Source organism: Ammospiza nelsoni, chromosome 2, assembly GCF_027579445.1.
Source record: "Ammospiza nelsoni isolate bAmmNel1 chromosome 2, bAmmNel1.pri, whole genome shotgun sequence".
Classification (NCBI taxonomy): domain Eukaryota; kingdom Metazoa; phylum Chordata; class Aves; order Passeriformes; family Passerellidae; genus Ammospiza; species Ammospiza nelsoni.
This window is the reverse complement of record NC_080634.1, coordinates 70,168,161-70,181,074: the sequence shown is the minus strand read 5'-3', so window position 1 is coordinate 70,181,074 and position 12,914 is coordinate 70,168,161. Positions and strand designations below refer to the sequence as shown.

The following is a 12,914-nucleotide window of genomic DNA, read 5'->3' as shown; positions in this document are numbered from 1 at the left end:
TTCTATAACTTACCTCAAGTATTTGTGTACTTGCCCTTCCTCATTTTTCATGAGGAATGGAAATGAGAAGTTTTTTTATAATAAATTGCTCATAGCAGACAAGATACCTTTTCCTTGTTGGAAAATATGTTGTCAAACCACAAAATCCTCCCCCTCGTGATTATATTCAAACCATCTCCACATGCTGGGATTCAAGCTGAAAACTCTGTATTTTTTGAGAAAAAAAGTTTCCCTCTGTGTTTGCGTTTGTTAAACATGCATTTTATATTTTATTACTATTTTTATTTCTTATTTTTATTACTATTTATTATTAATATTTATTTTTATTATTACTATTGTAGTGCATACTAGTCAAATTCACAGAGCAGGAGTTTAGGATGAAAAAATAATTATTTAAAAAATATATAATGCAGAAAGACAGAAAGAATGTACCAACATAAAGGCTATGCTAAAGACTAGAATGTGAACAGCAAGAGAAAATAATCAGCATGAAGGAATGAACTTTGAAAGTAGTGGTGCTTTGAAAAAAAAAAAATTAATTTAGATCAAATTAAGCCTTTCATATATCATTAGATTTCTTAAATTTAAGTGGAGAAAACAACTAATTTGATTCTAAGTAATCTAGAAAAGGAAGTTTGTAGCTAAGTCTTAAGTAAAGCATACAACTGAACTAATATGTACAAGTATGAACTTTGCCTGAAAATTTGTTTTGAAATTGTCCAGTAATAAAGTAAAAACATCATCTGCATACCATTCCCCTGCTACAGAAGGGAAAAAAAAAAAAAAAACCCACACCACCAAAAAACCCCATTACCCTGGTGAGAAAATTTTCCCACAGAAAAGGAAATTTTGGCCAGCTCTCCTTGATGACAAAAGATAAGGAAATACCAGGGCGGTTCCATGGTTTGCAAAATGTTAGGCACAGAAAAATATTTTTATTTTTCATGTTCTCCACCCCTTTCTTTATCTCCCCTTTCATTTTAGTTTAGCTTTCTATTATATTTGTCTCTTTTTACCTCTATTACTCCCCACTTTCCTGGCTTAGAAGGTATATGCCAATGGCCTCAGTAACACTGTTTCAGGTGGTTGCCTTGGTGCAAGTGGTATTAATACCTCCTGATACATTCAATAAGCACATTTTAGAGTGACATTATATTACACTGCATTAAAGAGAAGCAATGATGCTGGAGTAGCAGCTGTCAGAAGGATATGTTTCCTGTTGAATCAGGACAACAAACATTTGAAAAAATCTGCATGGAAAAGCATCAAGATGTTCTCCACCCTGAAGCAACCCTAATTCCCCACTAGAAAAAAAAGAATCCCACTCTACAGTATTTCAGATAAACATTTTCAAACCTGCCACTGCCTAGAGATGCGCAACTTTTTTTTTTGTGTCTGAACAGGAAACATAAATTCACAAAAAATCTCTTTTCCAAAGCTGAAGAACTTTATAAAGATGATATTTTGTGCTTGTGTTCATCCAGCACACACAGAGAAAACTGTCTGAGTTAGCAACATCTCACCTTGTTTGAAATCACAGACCAACTTGAAACCAAGGTGCTAATGTCATTTCATTTACAGCTCTGAAAAACCCAATAGCTTCCTATTCTGCCCTGCTGTATGATCACAGCCCTCATGTCTGGGATGTGAGAAAAAGCTTCCCAAACACAGTGCAAAGTATTGCACTTCCATCTTATTCACAGGAGCTGCAAGCAAAAATAAATGGTCTTAGAAGACCAAATTGGGATATTGCAAGGCAAAAATTGGTATAAGCAAGATTTCCATTTGCTCCCCCTCTCCAAGGGAGACACTGGCTTCTACCTCAGAATTTGCTTCACCACCTGGTCTCAGCTGGAAATATACCTTCACTGAAATTCTGCCTTGCTGAAGAGTGTACATTTGTTCCTCCTGAGCAACAAGCAATGTATTCTTCTGAGAGATATGTTCAGCTTGCATAAACTGTATATAACTCATTCATCTTCCAGCTGTCTCATGGCATCTGGTGACTTTCACTCCTGGTTATGATTCTCTGTGTTCATCCAACTGAGGTGAAAACAGGAGGCTTTTGTGGAACAATGGTGCTGCAGACAAAGATGCGCCTCTGAAACTGTTCAGCAAAGCCTTGTTGGAAAATATGTTGTCAAACCACAAAATCTTCCCCCTGTGATTATATTCAAACCATCTTTATATGCTGGGATTCCAGCTGAAAATGCTATATTTTTTGAGAAAAAAAAATTCCTCTGAGTTTGCTTTTGCTAAACATTTATTTTACCACCCCACTACCCAAGAACTGTAATCAAAATAATTTTGCAGGGTCTGAACCCAGCAAGATTTATCAATTTGAGTAATTTTCTTTAAACACCATCTCTGTTTCACACAAATAAAGACCAAAAAAAGTGGATCTTTATAGTAACAAAGTGCAGTCTGCACTTTTTCTACTGTTCATAATGAAATCTCAGCTTCCACAATGCTCTGACCTTTCTGTTACCCTTCCAATACCCCCCAGAAACACCTGAGGGCTTCAGAACCTACTCTCCACCAGTTTGCTTGCCCCTCTGCTGTACTGGGAAAAAATATGTGCACTGCTTTTTATACAAACCATATTTTAGACAGTCTGACATATAATTGTTGTCATCTTATTGCAGGGGTTCCACACTGTTGTCTCCTTATCACAAAAGTTTCATAACTTCTTGGTGGTTTCTCGTGGTCAGCTCCTCAGAACACTGACTCGTTCTTCTTCTCACAGCAGCCAGCCAACCCCAGTTCCCTTCTCAACTGGCCACCCCACTCTTTTATAGCACTCTTCTTCTCTTTGGTTACAGCTGTGGCCTGTTAAAGTCAGGCCTGCTTCTAATCTTTGATTATTGGCCCAGCTGCAACTCCTTAGGGGTCAGGTTACTTTCTATACTATCTTTATTTTCTTATATTCTATCCCCTTACATATTATCAGAAATTAAATTTTAATTTTCTAGAAACTATTTTAGTGCAAAGGTCCTAAACGGCATTTTAAAAAAATCATCAAAATTAAAGCAAAAACCCCAACAGCTACCTCCCAGTTAACTCCCTTCAGGAAATATATAGGAACATCACGGGCTCCAAAATCTGCCACATGCTGTTAAAATCAACCTGCTGCAAGAGGCAACTTTCTGCAACTACTGCTGGAGTTAGAAGTTGGCACCCTGCAGCTGGCATACCTCACTGTCCGGGAAACCACCATAAAATCTGCATGGACATTTCTTCAGTCAGCTGCTCCTGACCACAGCGTCCCTATGGCCACTCTGGTACTTGCCTTACCCCCAGGAGTTCCATTTTCCAAACTGGAACAGAAATGAACAGGCAGCTAAGACAATGGCTACATCTCACACACATGCCTCAGGAGAGAACTGGAACAGTGAGGCTAAAGCAAAAAGTTGTTTTATGGATACCAAGTTATAGCCAGATCCAACTCTTCTTGCCAAAGACTTCTTACAAATCCTCCCACACAAGCTGCAGCCCAGATTTCCCATGCCATGCCATACTGGGGGAAAAGTTTAATCAATTTTCTGAACTTTCCGGGTAGCAATTAAGCATTTTAAATTAACTGAATACCAACTTTTATTTTAGTATTTAATCCTCAAAACACATCTATTTATTTTTCCATTCTGTCATGATTAGAATGAACCTGAACCACTGCAATCCGCACCTAAAAATCACTAGGCAGTATTACAATCAAAATAAAGGTAAAAGCTATGGCTTTATCCAAGTTCTGTAAAATGTTCCTACTAACATAAAGTCCCTATCAGATCTTATGAGAAGTAATGTGTCATAAAAGAAAACAAGACCCAACAAATCAATAATGCACTGACCTCATTAAAAGCAGCACCTCACATTAACTCAATGCAAAAGAACTCTAGCGCACAATATTCCATATAGAACAGAATGTTTAATTATACCTATAGGCCTTCACTTGCTAATTTACTGAAACAGTTTGTTTTCAAAATAACCATGAATACAAAGAAGTGACATAACAAAACCTTTCTAGAGATTCAACCAAAGGCATCTATTCAACACCACATTTCTGTACAGCTGAAAAAGCCTGTCAAATAGTTGAAGTGAACACAATGCTTAAACAACATACTTAATGGAAATGAAATATATTAACTCCCTAGGGAACAAAACCAAAATTCAAGGAATTTCTGGAGGGGAAGAAAAACAAAGGGGAGGGAAAGCTGAGGGGGGAAGGGGGAAGAGAAACAAGATGTCTTTCAAAGCATTTGTTTCCTTCTGATAATCAGACAGCCATAAAACTCTTAAAACCACGGGGGGTTTGTTTCCTTTGAATCAGAAAACTCAGGAGAGAAATGGATGCTAATTAGGCAATAAAGGCATAAAATGTTTTGGAAATGGACTTCAGGATATGAGTCTAGATGATCATGAAGAAGCTGTAGAAAGAACATGATCCAATCCCTTTTTGTTTTAGAAAAAAACCCCGTCATCTCTCAATATTAAAATTTTCATCTGGATTAAAAAAAAAAAAAAGACAAAAAATGGCAACCAAATTCAGCCCTTCCAACAGTGATTTCTAGATCTCATGAAAGCTTGCTAGGGAGCAATTAGTGTGAGACTCAAAGGCACTGAAGACAGCAGAAGCGAGAGCCACAGAAGTATATGTAACATTTATGAAGCCACAGAAAATACTAGAAGCAAATTTGTGGCAGAAGCAACCTACAAACAATGAAAATGTCTCCAGAACATGTCAAGCAAGCCTACCACTGAATTTCCTAGTAAGTTTTATTCTATCTTTAAAACCTATCTTTCAACCATAGTATCCTGAGCCTGTCAGGTATCAATGCCTGCTTTCTTATAAATGCAAATCCCCATAATTTTTAGTTTGAGTTCTACATGCTGGGATGAAACCTGGGCTCTTCAAAGCTGGTATAACTGAGAAGGTTCCTCTCAAGTGTGTAAAAACCAGTCTTCCACTATCATCACCATAAGCACCATCTTCTGAAACCATCCCGATATAGTCTTCATAATTGTTGTCTTCAGAAACTGAAGTGTTTATGTAAAACGTTTTCCACAGGTTAACAGAAAACATCAGCTCTCTCAATTACTACCTTTAAGTTGTGTTTTAACAATAACACCGGGTGAGCTCTATTTACAAGAAACATTTGCCTTTCCTTTATTTTTGAAGACTTGTAGGAAGTAGAAGCAACTTCAAAAAACAGAAATACACTATCAGGAAAATATAAATTACACACCAAGTGAACACTCTGCATTTTTACATCTGGAAATAAAAAATGCATATAAAAACAAAAGTGCCTGCAGTTACGATTCAAGACAGCACTTAACCACAAAAATGAAATCTAGCTTCTGGTTTTCTGTCTTGAATCTAATGGCTACTTCAGAGGCCACATAGAGAATCAAACCACTGATCAAATAACTGTGCTGTCCTCCCCAGAATTATTTTGGTTTCATTTGAATTCTTTTTTGTATGCCTCACAGGAAAAGAATGTGCAGCAGTCATATTCACAAGCCTAAATACCTAAGCTTGTCTGGGACAAAGGCAATTAACACTTTCTACATTCATTTGATGTGGAAATGCACATTCTCAGCTTATGCAATAACTTATGGCAATTTAACCTAATCTTATGACCTCCAGCCAAGTTAACTACACTTATTCTCTAATGAGCTGCATGGGTGACCAGCAAAAGCCAATGTTCTGTTGGCTCATCACATTAAAACATATAAATAAAAGTATCTAGGGAAGTTTTGCATTCTACTCCTACTAAGAAACCAGGTAATTTTCCCTAATGTTAAGGTTGCATGTTTGTCATAAGGTGGGATCTTCATTTGTCAGAGGAATCACGCATATGTCCCTGTTCATCCTGGATCTTTTAATATGAGACCAATGGCATTTGTGACAGGGCTAAATAGCCTTGACACCCTAAGTGACATGAACAGGCAACAAGGTTGTTGTAATGAAAAAGTGATGAAGAAGGAATTCTTTGAACTCCTTTGGCCACAGAAGGGTTTCTGATGCTAAATGGCTAGAAAACTTAATCTAGGCTCTGGGCAGCAAATTTTCCAAACAGCACACAGGAAATCTTTGACATTTCCTGTAAAAATTATGACATACATCTCCCACCTCTACCCCCAGCAATGTGATTTACAGCCAAAACATTGGCAAATCCCTCAGCAGAAGCCTGCAGAGAGATCTTTGCATCATGAGAGTTATTTTAATGCAACTGAAGCTTTGTTGTGGGTGGAGTGAAACAGGTTCTAAAAATACTTTAACTACACAGAACATTTCTTACTTTGCCCATTCCCTAAGAAAGGGATATTGGAAGTGGCTTCTAAATGTTAAGATAGGATGGTGGCCTTTAAATAGAGACAAGTAATGCCACAGAGGTTTGTGCACAGGAGCCAGTGCTTGATAAATCTGGGGATGATGAAGGTTGATGCAGTGACAGGATGACTGAAGTTACAGATGCAAATGACAGATTAGGTATCCTTTGCAGTCTAAGATAACATAGAAATGGTACAATTTTGAACAAAAAAAGAAAATAGAGATAAAATTTTGAAAATTCTTTAAAAACAGAGATCACTTGGTTCATATGCCAGATACTAGATTCAATGCCATTACTTACCAAGCCAGCTATTGGAGTTGGCAGACGATTGATCTTCTTAATGATGCCAGGTTTGATCTTGTTAATCAAACTAAAAAAAAGTTATATGATTTTCTGTTAAATATTTTACTGAACTTAAGCATGAGCATCAATGCTTATTAAGAAATACTTTGCATGTGGTCCTAACATAACATCATTTGAATGAATTTGAGCTGAATGTATTAACACTCCCAAGAAGTGACAAGCAAGAACAGACTGTAGAAACAAAAATGAAACAAGTCACACACAAAGAGGTTGCTGGGAACAGCAAAGCGAGAAAGAAAAGACTGTACCTGATATCATTCTTCACATAAAATTCACAATTAAGCTGAGAAGATAGGACAGACTAACACATCACTATTGAATACATATGCCCAAATGCATACCTTATCCTGTAGTAAAGATGAGGCACAGGATTCCTTGCAAGTCTATACCCAAGTTTTCAATAATGAAGCTACTGAAATATTGTGGATCACCAAATTACACACTGGACCAGAGGGCCAGTGGAGAACAGGGACCTCAGGACACCCTGCAGACTTCATCTGCCTCTATACCTTTGAGGATATTTTACTTGCTCTCATTTCTTGTTGCTGCTTCTCTGGCCAGACCCTTTACCCTACACAAAGCATCAGCAAGGCTTTGTGATCTGCCCACACCGGTGCAGAGACAAGACCTGGAGTTTACAACTCTCTGTGGGGGAAAAGCGTCTTTTGCTCAGGCAGAAAATGTACTTTGGAATAAACACAAAGAACAGTTGACCCCTATACACTGGAATGAAGGATACATTTCTAAATACCTGCAGGAACAAAAAAAAAAAAAAAAAAAAACTGCAGGTCCTGAGATTTTTTAATAACACTGAGTTATTTAGCAAACAAGACACATTTGATCACTTTTCCTACCCAAAAAAGTGATCTGTTGAGGTGGAATAAAAAAAAAAGGTTTGAATTCCTCCCCTTTTATTTTTAAATCTTCCACATGCATAATTTTAAAATTTATTTTACTGAAGAACACGATGTAGCATGTGACCAGAAAAATTTCAGTAAATTTCTTTCTCTAGTGTGTGCACACTAGAATTGGCAAAATGTAAAAGGCTTTATTTTGTCAACTACTGATCACTCAGCCAACGCGTGCACTTACTCATTGAGTAGGACAAACAAACTGAGTGAATGCTATAGGAATATGTGGTGCAAGTACAGGTCTTATCTGCTGTGGTTTAAGTCAGATCTACAATCTACAGAGATAATACATCCACCTAAATTAGCCATGCTACAGGTGAACCAAGGAAATGGACGATCTAATTTCTAGTTTGTCTCAATTATTTGCACTATATTGTCGTTGGTGAAAACTGGGCATGTGAAAATTTTTGGCATCTGCTCTTTCCTGTTTCCACAGAAATTCTATGAAAATTATGACACAAGAGAACAGCTATTTTAGTACAACATAATAAGGCATCTTTCGCTTTAAAGAAAGTTGCATGCCTCCTAAGGCAACCTGGTCACTAGAATGTCTTGGGTTGCAATGCAAGATGTGGCTGCCACTTGTTAAAACCAGGTGGGGCAGTTTTCTTTATCTCTTCCACAACCTATCCTCCCTCTGGGAAATATCTTCTCTTAATGGGCCATTGAGTCTCACTGATAAAATTACACCACCCCATTGTGACATGCTCCACCCAGGGGGAGGAGCCAAGCATTTCCACCTGGATATAATCTGAGATTTGGAAGAACAGAGACAGCTTTTTCCCACTGGATTCCCAGAGGAAGACCAGGGCCATCAACACCACCACTGGACCTTCAGAGGAAAACTACACCCTTCTACAGGATCACTGCTTCAGCAGAAGCACATCTGTCACTGCAGGAGGACTGCAGCCACCATTGAATGGGACTGCTACCGACACCCTGAGCCACAGGGTGTCAGGTCATATTCTGACTTTGTCAGTGTTGTTTTGTATAAATTAATTATTTTTTTCCTAATAAAGAACAGTTATTCCTGCTCCCATATCTTTGCCTGAGAGCCCCTAATTTCAAAATTATAATAATCCAGAGGGAGGGGGTTTACGTTTTCCATTTCAAGAGAGACTCCTGCCTTCCTTAGCAGACACCTGTCTTTTCAAACCAAGACACTGAAGAAATTGCAGGATGTTTTTTCTTGCATTATTATTAATTACAGATAAATTTAACTGACTTGCATTTTGCAGAGGGATCCTCATTCTATTGTCAAGTAAGTATCAACAATGAAGATATCAGAAGATTAGTATGTATTAGTTAATAGCCAATTCTTAAACATCTGAATACAATATATACATCCCACTAAACATATACTTTCTTATTAAAAGTACAAACTATTTTTATTACCACATTCACACTCATTAAAATTTAATTACATAAGTAATGAAAATAGAGCATCCAGCTCTACAATATTATTGAAAATTAATTAATGCCTCATATCACAGATATCTTGCTAGATGCTTCTAAAGTTAAGACTGGAAGGCAAAGAGTCCAAAGCAAAATAAAAGTAAGGACAGAAGACATGGCGATATACACAGAAGGAAAAAATTATGTATAGGAAAAGAAGCTCAGACAACTGAACTTGCACAAATATTTTCTAAAAGTTCAGCTTTGCTGAACTGATTTTAGAGTGGTCCTGAGATTTGTGGGTTTGGGTTTCTTCAAGGTTTGTTTGGTTGGTTTTGTTGTTGTTTTTACCAGCCCAGGTAGTTCTCTAACGATATTGCTCTTGCACTGGTGTTCTAATGACACTTACAACTGCTGTTTGTTAAAATACTAAGGGATTAGCACCACTTCCAGTCCTGGAAACCTGTTCCAGTAGGTACCAAGCCAATTACAGATATGTGGATGAGACCTGTTGAGTGGACATTTTACACCTCTGACTCAGTCTAACAACGAAACCAGGCAAGTCCCATCATTGCCAAACCTACAATATATAAGCATGAGGAAGCTTCTTACAGAAAGTGCTCCAAAACAAGCTGAGTGTAAAGTTCTGTGACAGGAATAGGTAGTTTCAGGATTTATGAAATCAACACTAAAGGGCAGGGGATGGAAGACAGAAATCCAAACCCAAACAACAGCAGTGGGTAGAGGAGTAACTGTGTGCTTTGATCCCAGCTACAGCCACACCACCTTGCAGAAGCTGAAGAGAAAGCCCAGAGATATCCTGGGCATTATAACCAAAACCAATATAACCAATCAACAACAGCACGGTCCTCTCAGTATCAGACAAAGAAGTGTGTGGGACAACACAGTGAACATTTGGATCTGGAAAGAGTATGTCCAAAACCTGCTTTTACTTCCCATGACAAACAACAGGTATTATAAATTTAAGTTATTTACTACAAAATACTTTTGGTACTTCAAAAAAAAAAAAAAAAAAAAGAAAAAATTCAGAGGCCAGGAAGGAGAGAGGCCAGCTGATGTTAACCTGAAGGGTTGTTATATAGGTAAGTAAGCCAATACTCACTCGCACAACAGGACTCCATTTTCTAGAGCTGCTCGAAAGTCTTTAGTTCCAAAGCTTTGCCTGGTAACTGCCTATAAGAATCAGAGTTGAGAGTTAATTGGACACACAGACAAAATCAGCACTAGAAAGAAAATCTTAGTAGTAGTAGTTAAAAACAAACAAACCCTGATTTAACACTTAGTTCATACTATTATTTTCTTACATTAATTTCAAAGAAGCAAGTATTTAAAAGGCGGTTCTTTATGCCTCAAAAGAAGTCAGATCCAACATCTTAAAATAGTTTCCTCTAGTGTAAGTCAATCTTCAGCTAAATTCTGTGGGAATACTTATTTTCTGAAGCAATACCAGTCACATTGAAAAGCATAAAAGAAATTTCAAACAGAAATGCAAAAGAGAGAGAAAGTCTTTTATCTCCTACTTCATGTTACAGCGTGTATACCCATGATATCTAGCACAAAGTATTTTAATAGTGGGGGTTTTTGTGCCACTTGCACCTAAGGCAGTGTGACTAAAGAACCATTCCAAGTCTGCATTACCACGTGCACATCAATTCCCATTCCTTGGCAAGTGGCAGGACTATACTAATGGGACTTGTTTGTATACTCAGAGGAGAAAAACAGTGAGCAAGAACAACATCTTATAAAGGACTTAAGATACCCAAAACCAAAAGAATTGACTACAAGTTTTCAGCAAAGTAGTTTTCAAAAAATACCCCAAAACCCCAAAAAACAAAGCATTTGCTCAAACCTGTACTCATTTGGAGCCACTACTAGATCCCCCCCCTGTGCCTACATTCCCTGCAGAGACCAAATCTGGCAGATTTCTTCTAAACACCCAGATTAATAACCCACATCCAAGTCAAAAAAGGAATTTTATACAATTCTGCCATCAGTCCAAAAGAGAGGTTTTAGGCCAGCTGGGAACAGAAATCAAATACTAGGAATTGTATTTATTTGAGCTTAGATGTCACCATGTTCAGCCAACCAGCTAATTATAAGCCAGCCTCTGGGGATCCTGACCATCCTCAATCCTGTGCAGGAGTTCAGGCACACAGTTCAAAGTGCTGTGGAACCTGCATGCATCCAGAGCAAAGCTACTGGTTATCACAGTAAGTAAGGAAATTGCTTGGTAAAAAGAGCAAAGGACAGGATGAAGCTGTTTCAGGATCTGTAAAATTATTACGTTACCACCCTATCGGTTTTTTTAATTCCAAGAGGGATGCACGTTAACACCAGAAATCCTAAAAATTAAGTAATTAGCTTTAACATAGGTTTTCTTTTCATTCAAATGCTAAAAGGTCAATCTTACTATTGAGAAGAAAATTAGATATTACAAAAATCTTCTTTTGTGTTTAAGGTTTTTTCCTAAAATGTAACAGATAGTGACGGAAAATGAATGATGGCATGGCAACTCAAGATAAGAAAAAATTCAAAATTCAGGGAAAGAAAGGATGATAATGATTCCCCTAGGAGAATTGCACTTTATACAATATTCATATAACAACAGTCTGTTCCTACAGAAAACTAGAAGTTGCATCTTAGAAATATAATTGTCAATAATCACTTAAAAACACAGAATCTGAGAACTACCCTTATCTCATATGTGGCATATTTTGTTTCCAAACCTGTATATTTTGTGATAATGATTTTGATGAAGCTAGCCAATGTAACATAACAACAGCACAGAAACTTTAGGAATAAATATTTATGTTCCCTAGGTTATAGGGAATATGAGGAATAGGAATACCTAGTTTAAAATTATGCCCTTCATTCTGCAAGTTAGAAATTTGACATTTGCATGCCATACATTAGAACTGTACTGTAATAAGGGTCGTAGCTCTGGAATCTAGCTTTACAGCTATGCTTCAATCTCCAATAAATTCTTAAGAATCCTTAAGTTGTTCTTATTGTGGAGTTGTCACTGACATCTACAGGACTACACAGTCAAAATGTTTGTGTTTATAGAGAGTTTACTGTAAAGTCATGCACTCAATAGATGACAAGGTGTTCCCTTCAACAAGAGTTGAACCCATCCCAAGCCTGCAATGTCTTCTAAACCCACAATCAACCTCCACAGTGAAATCCCTCCTTTTTTTAAAAAAAAAAAAAAGGTGTCCCAGAATTGAGTATGTAGCTAAGACCAAATCTCCTCAAAAATCGTTCAGAGGAAGACAAGAAACATGTGCCACTGAGGACAAAATACACTTCAGAGAAGCCCCTCCAGAACACAAGAATGCCACACTGCAATGCATAATCCTGTTTCCTTGAACAGCAAGATTCCAATTTGAGTACAAGGCTGTGAATGCCTCTATTAGACTTGCAGACCTCTTAAAACTACATTAGAAGACATTACACTGGAAGCATTTTGACTAAGCTATTTGTGCAGCTGCTGCAGCAATCAACACTGATTTGCTACACAGGATGGAACTGTCAGACTGATCTTGTGACCCACTGATTTTGACAACTACATGGCTTGTTGATATTAAAATAAAAGCATTGGTTCTGCCAAGTTAGGTTTCATTAATATTGACTTTCAAAGGATAACTAATAATTAAGTAATTAGGAAGTATTCTCAAAGAACAATTTAACACTGGTGCATGAAACCAAAACATTTTCCAAGTTGCACAACAACTTGAATTTGTTGATGTCACAAAAGTAAGTGCTCCATTTTAAAATCTGTTTTTGTACAGAGACAGAGGACTATCTCATTATGGATTTTCATCTGGTTTATACCCAGTGCAGAGCTTCAAGCTCAGCTCTAACTATGATAGTCTACCAGGAAACAGGTACCATT

At 37.4% G+C, this 12,914-nt stretch overlaps 1 protein-coding gene across 3 annotated transcripts in view; it reads right to left on the bottom strand.

The window, feature by feature from the left end:
* LMO7 (LIM domain 7) overlaps positions 1 to 12,914 on the bottom strand; it is a 131,784-nt gene that overhangs the window by 86,564 nt on the left and 32,306 nt on the right. For all 3 annotated transcript variants that reach the window (XM_059493250.1, XM_059493258.1, XM_059493259.1), the window contains exons 2-3: positions 10,122 to 10,192; positions 6,630 to 6,699 (exon numbers count right to left, since the gene is read on the bottom strand). In XM_059493250.1, the coding sequence (XP_059349233.1) occupies positions 6,630 to 6,699; positions 10,122 to 10,192 (141 nt within the window). The remainder of the gene's footprint in view (positions 1 to 6,629; positions 6,700 to 10,121; positions 10,193 to 12,914) is intronic.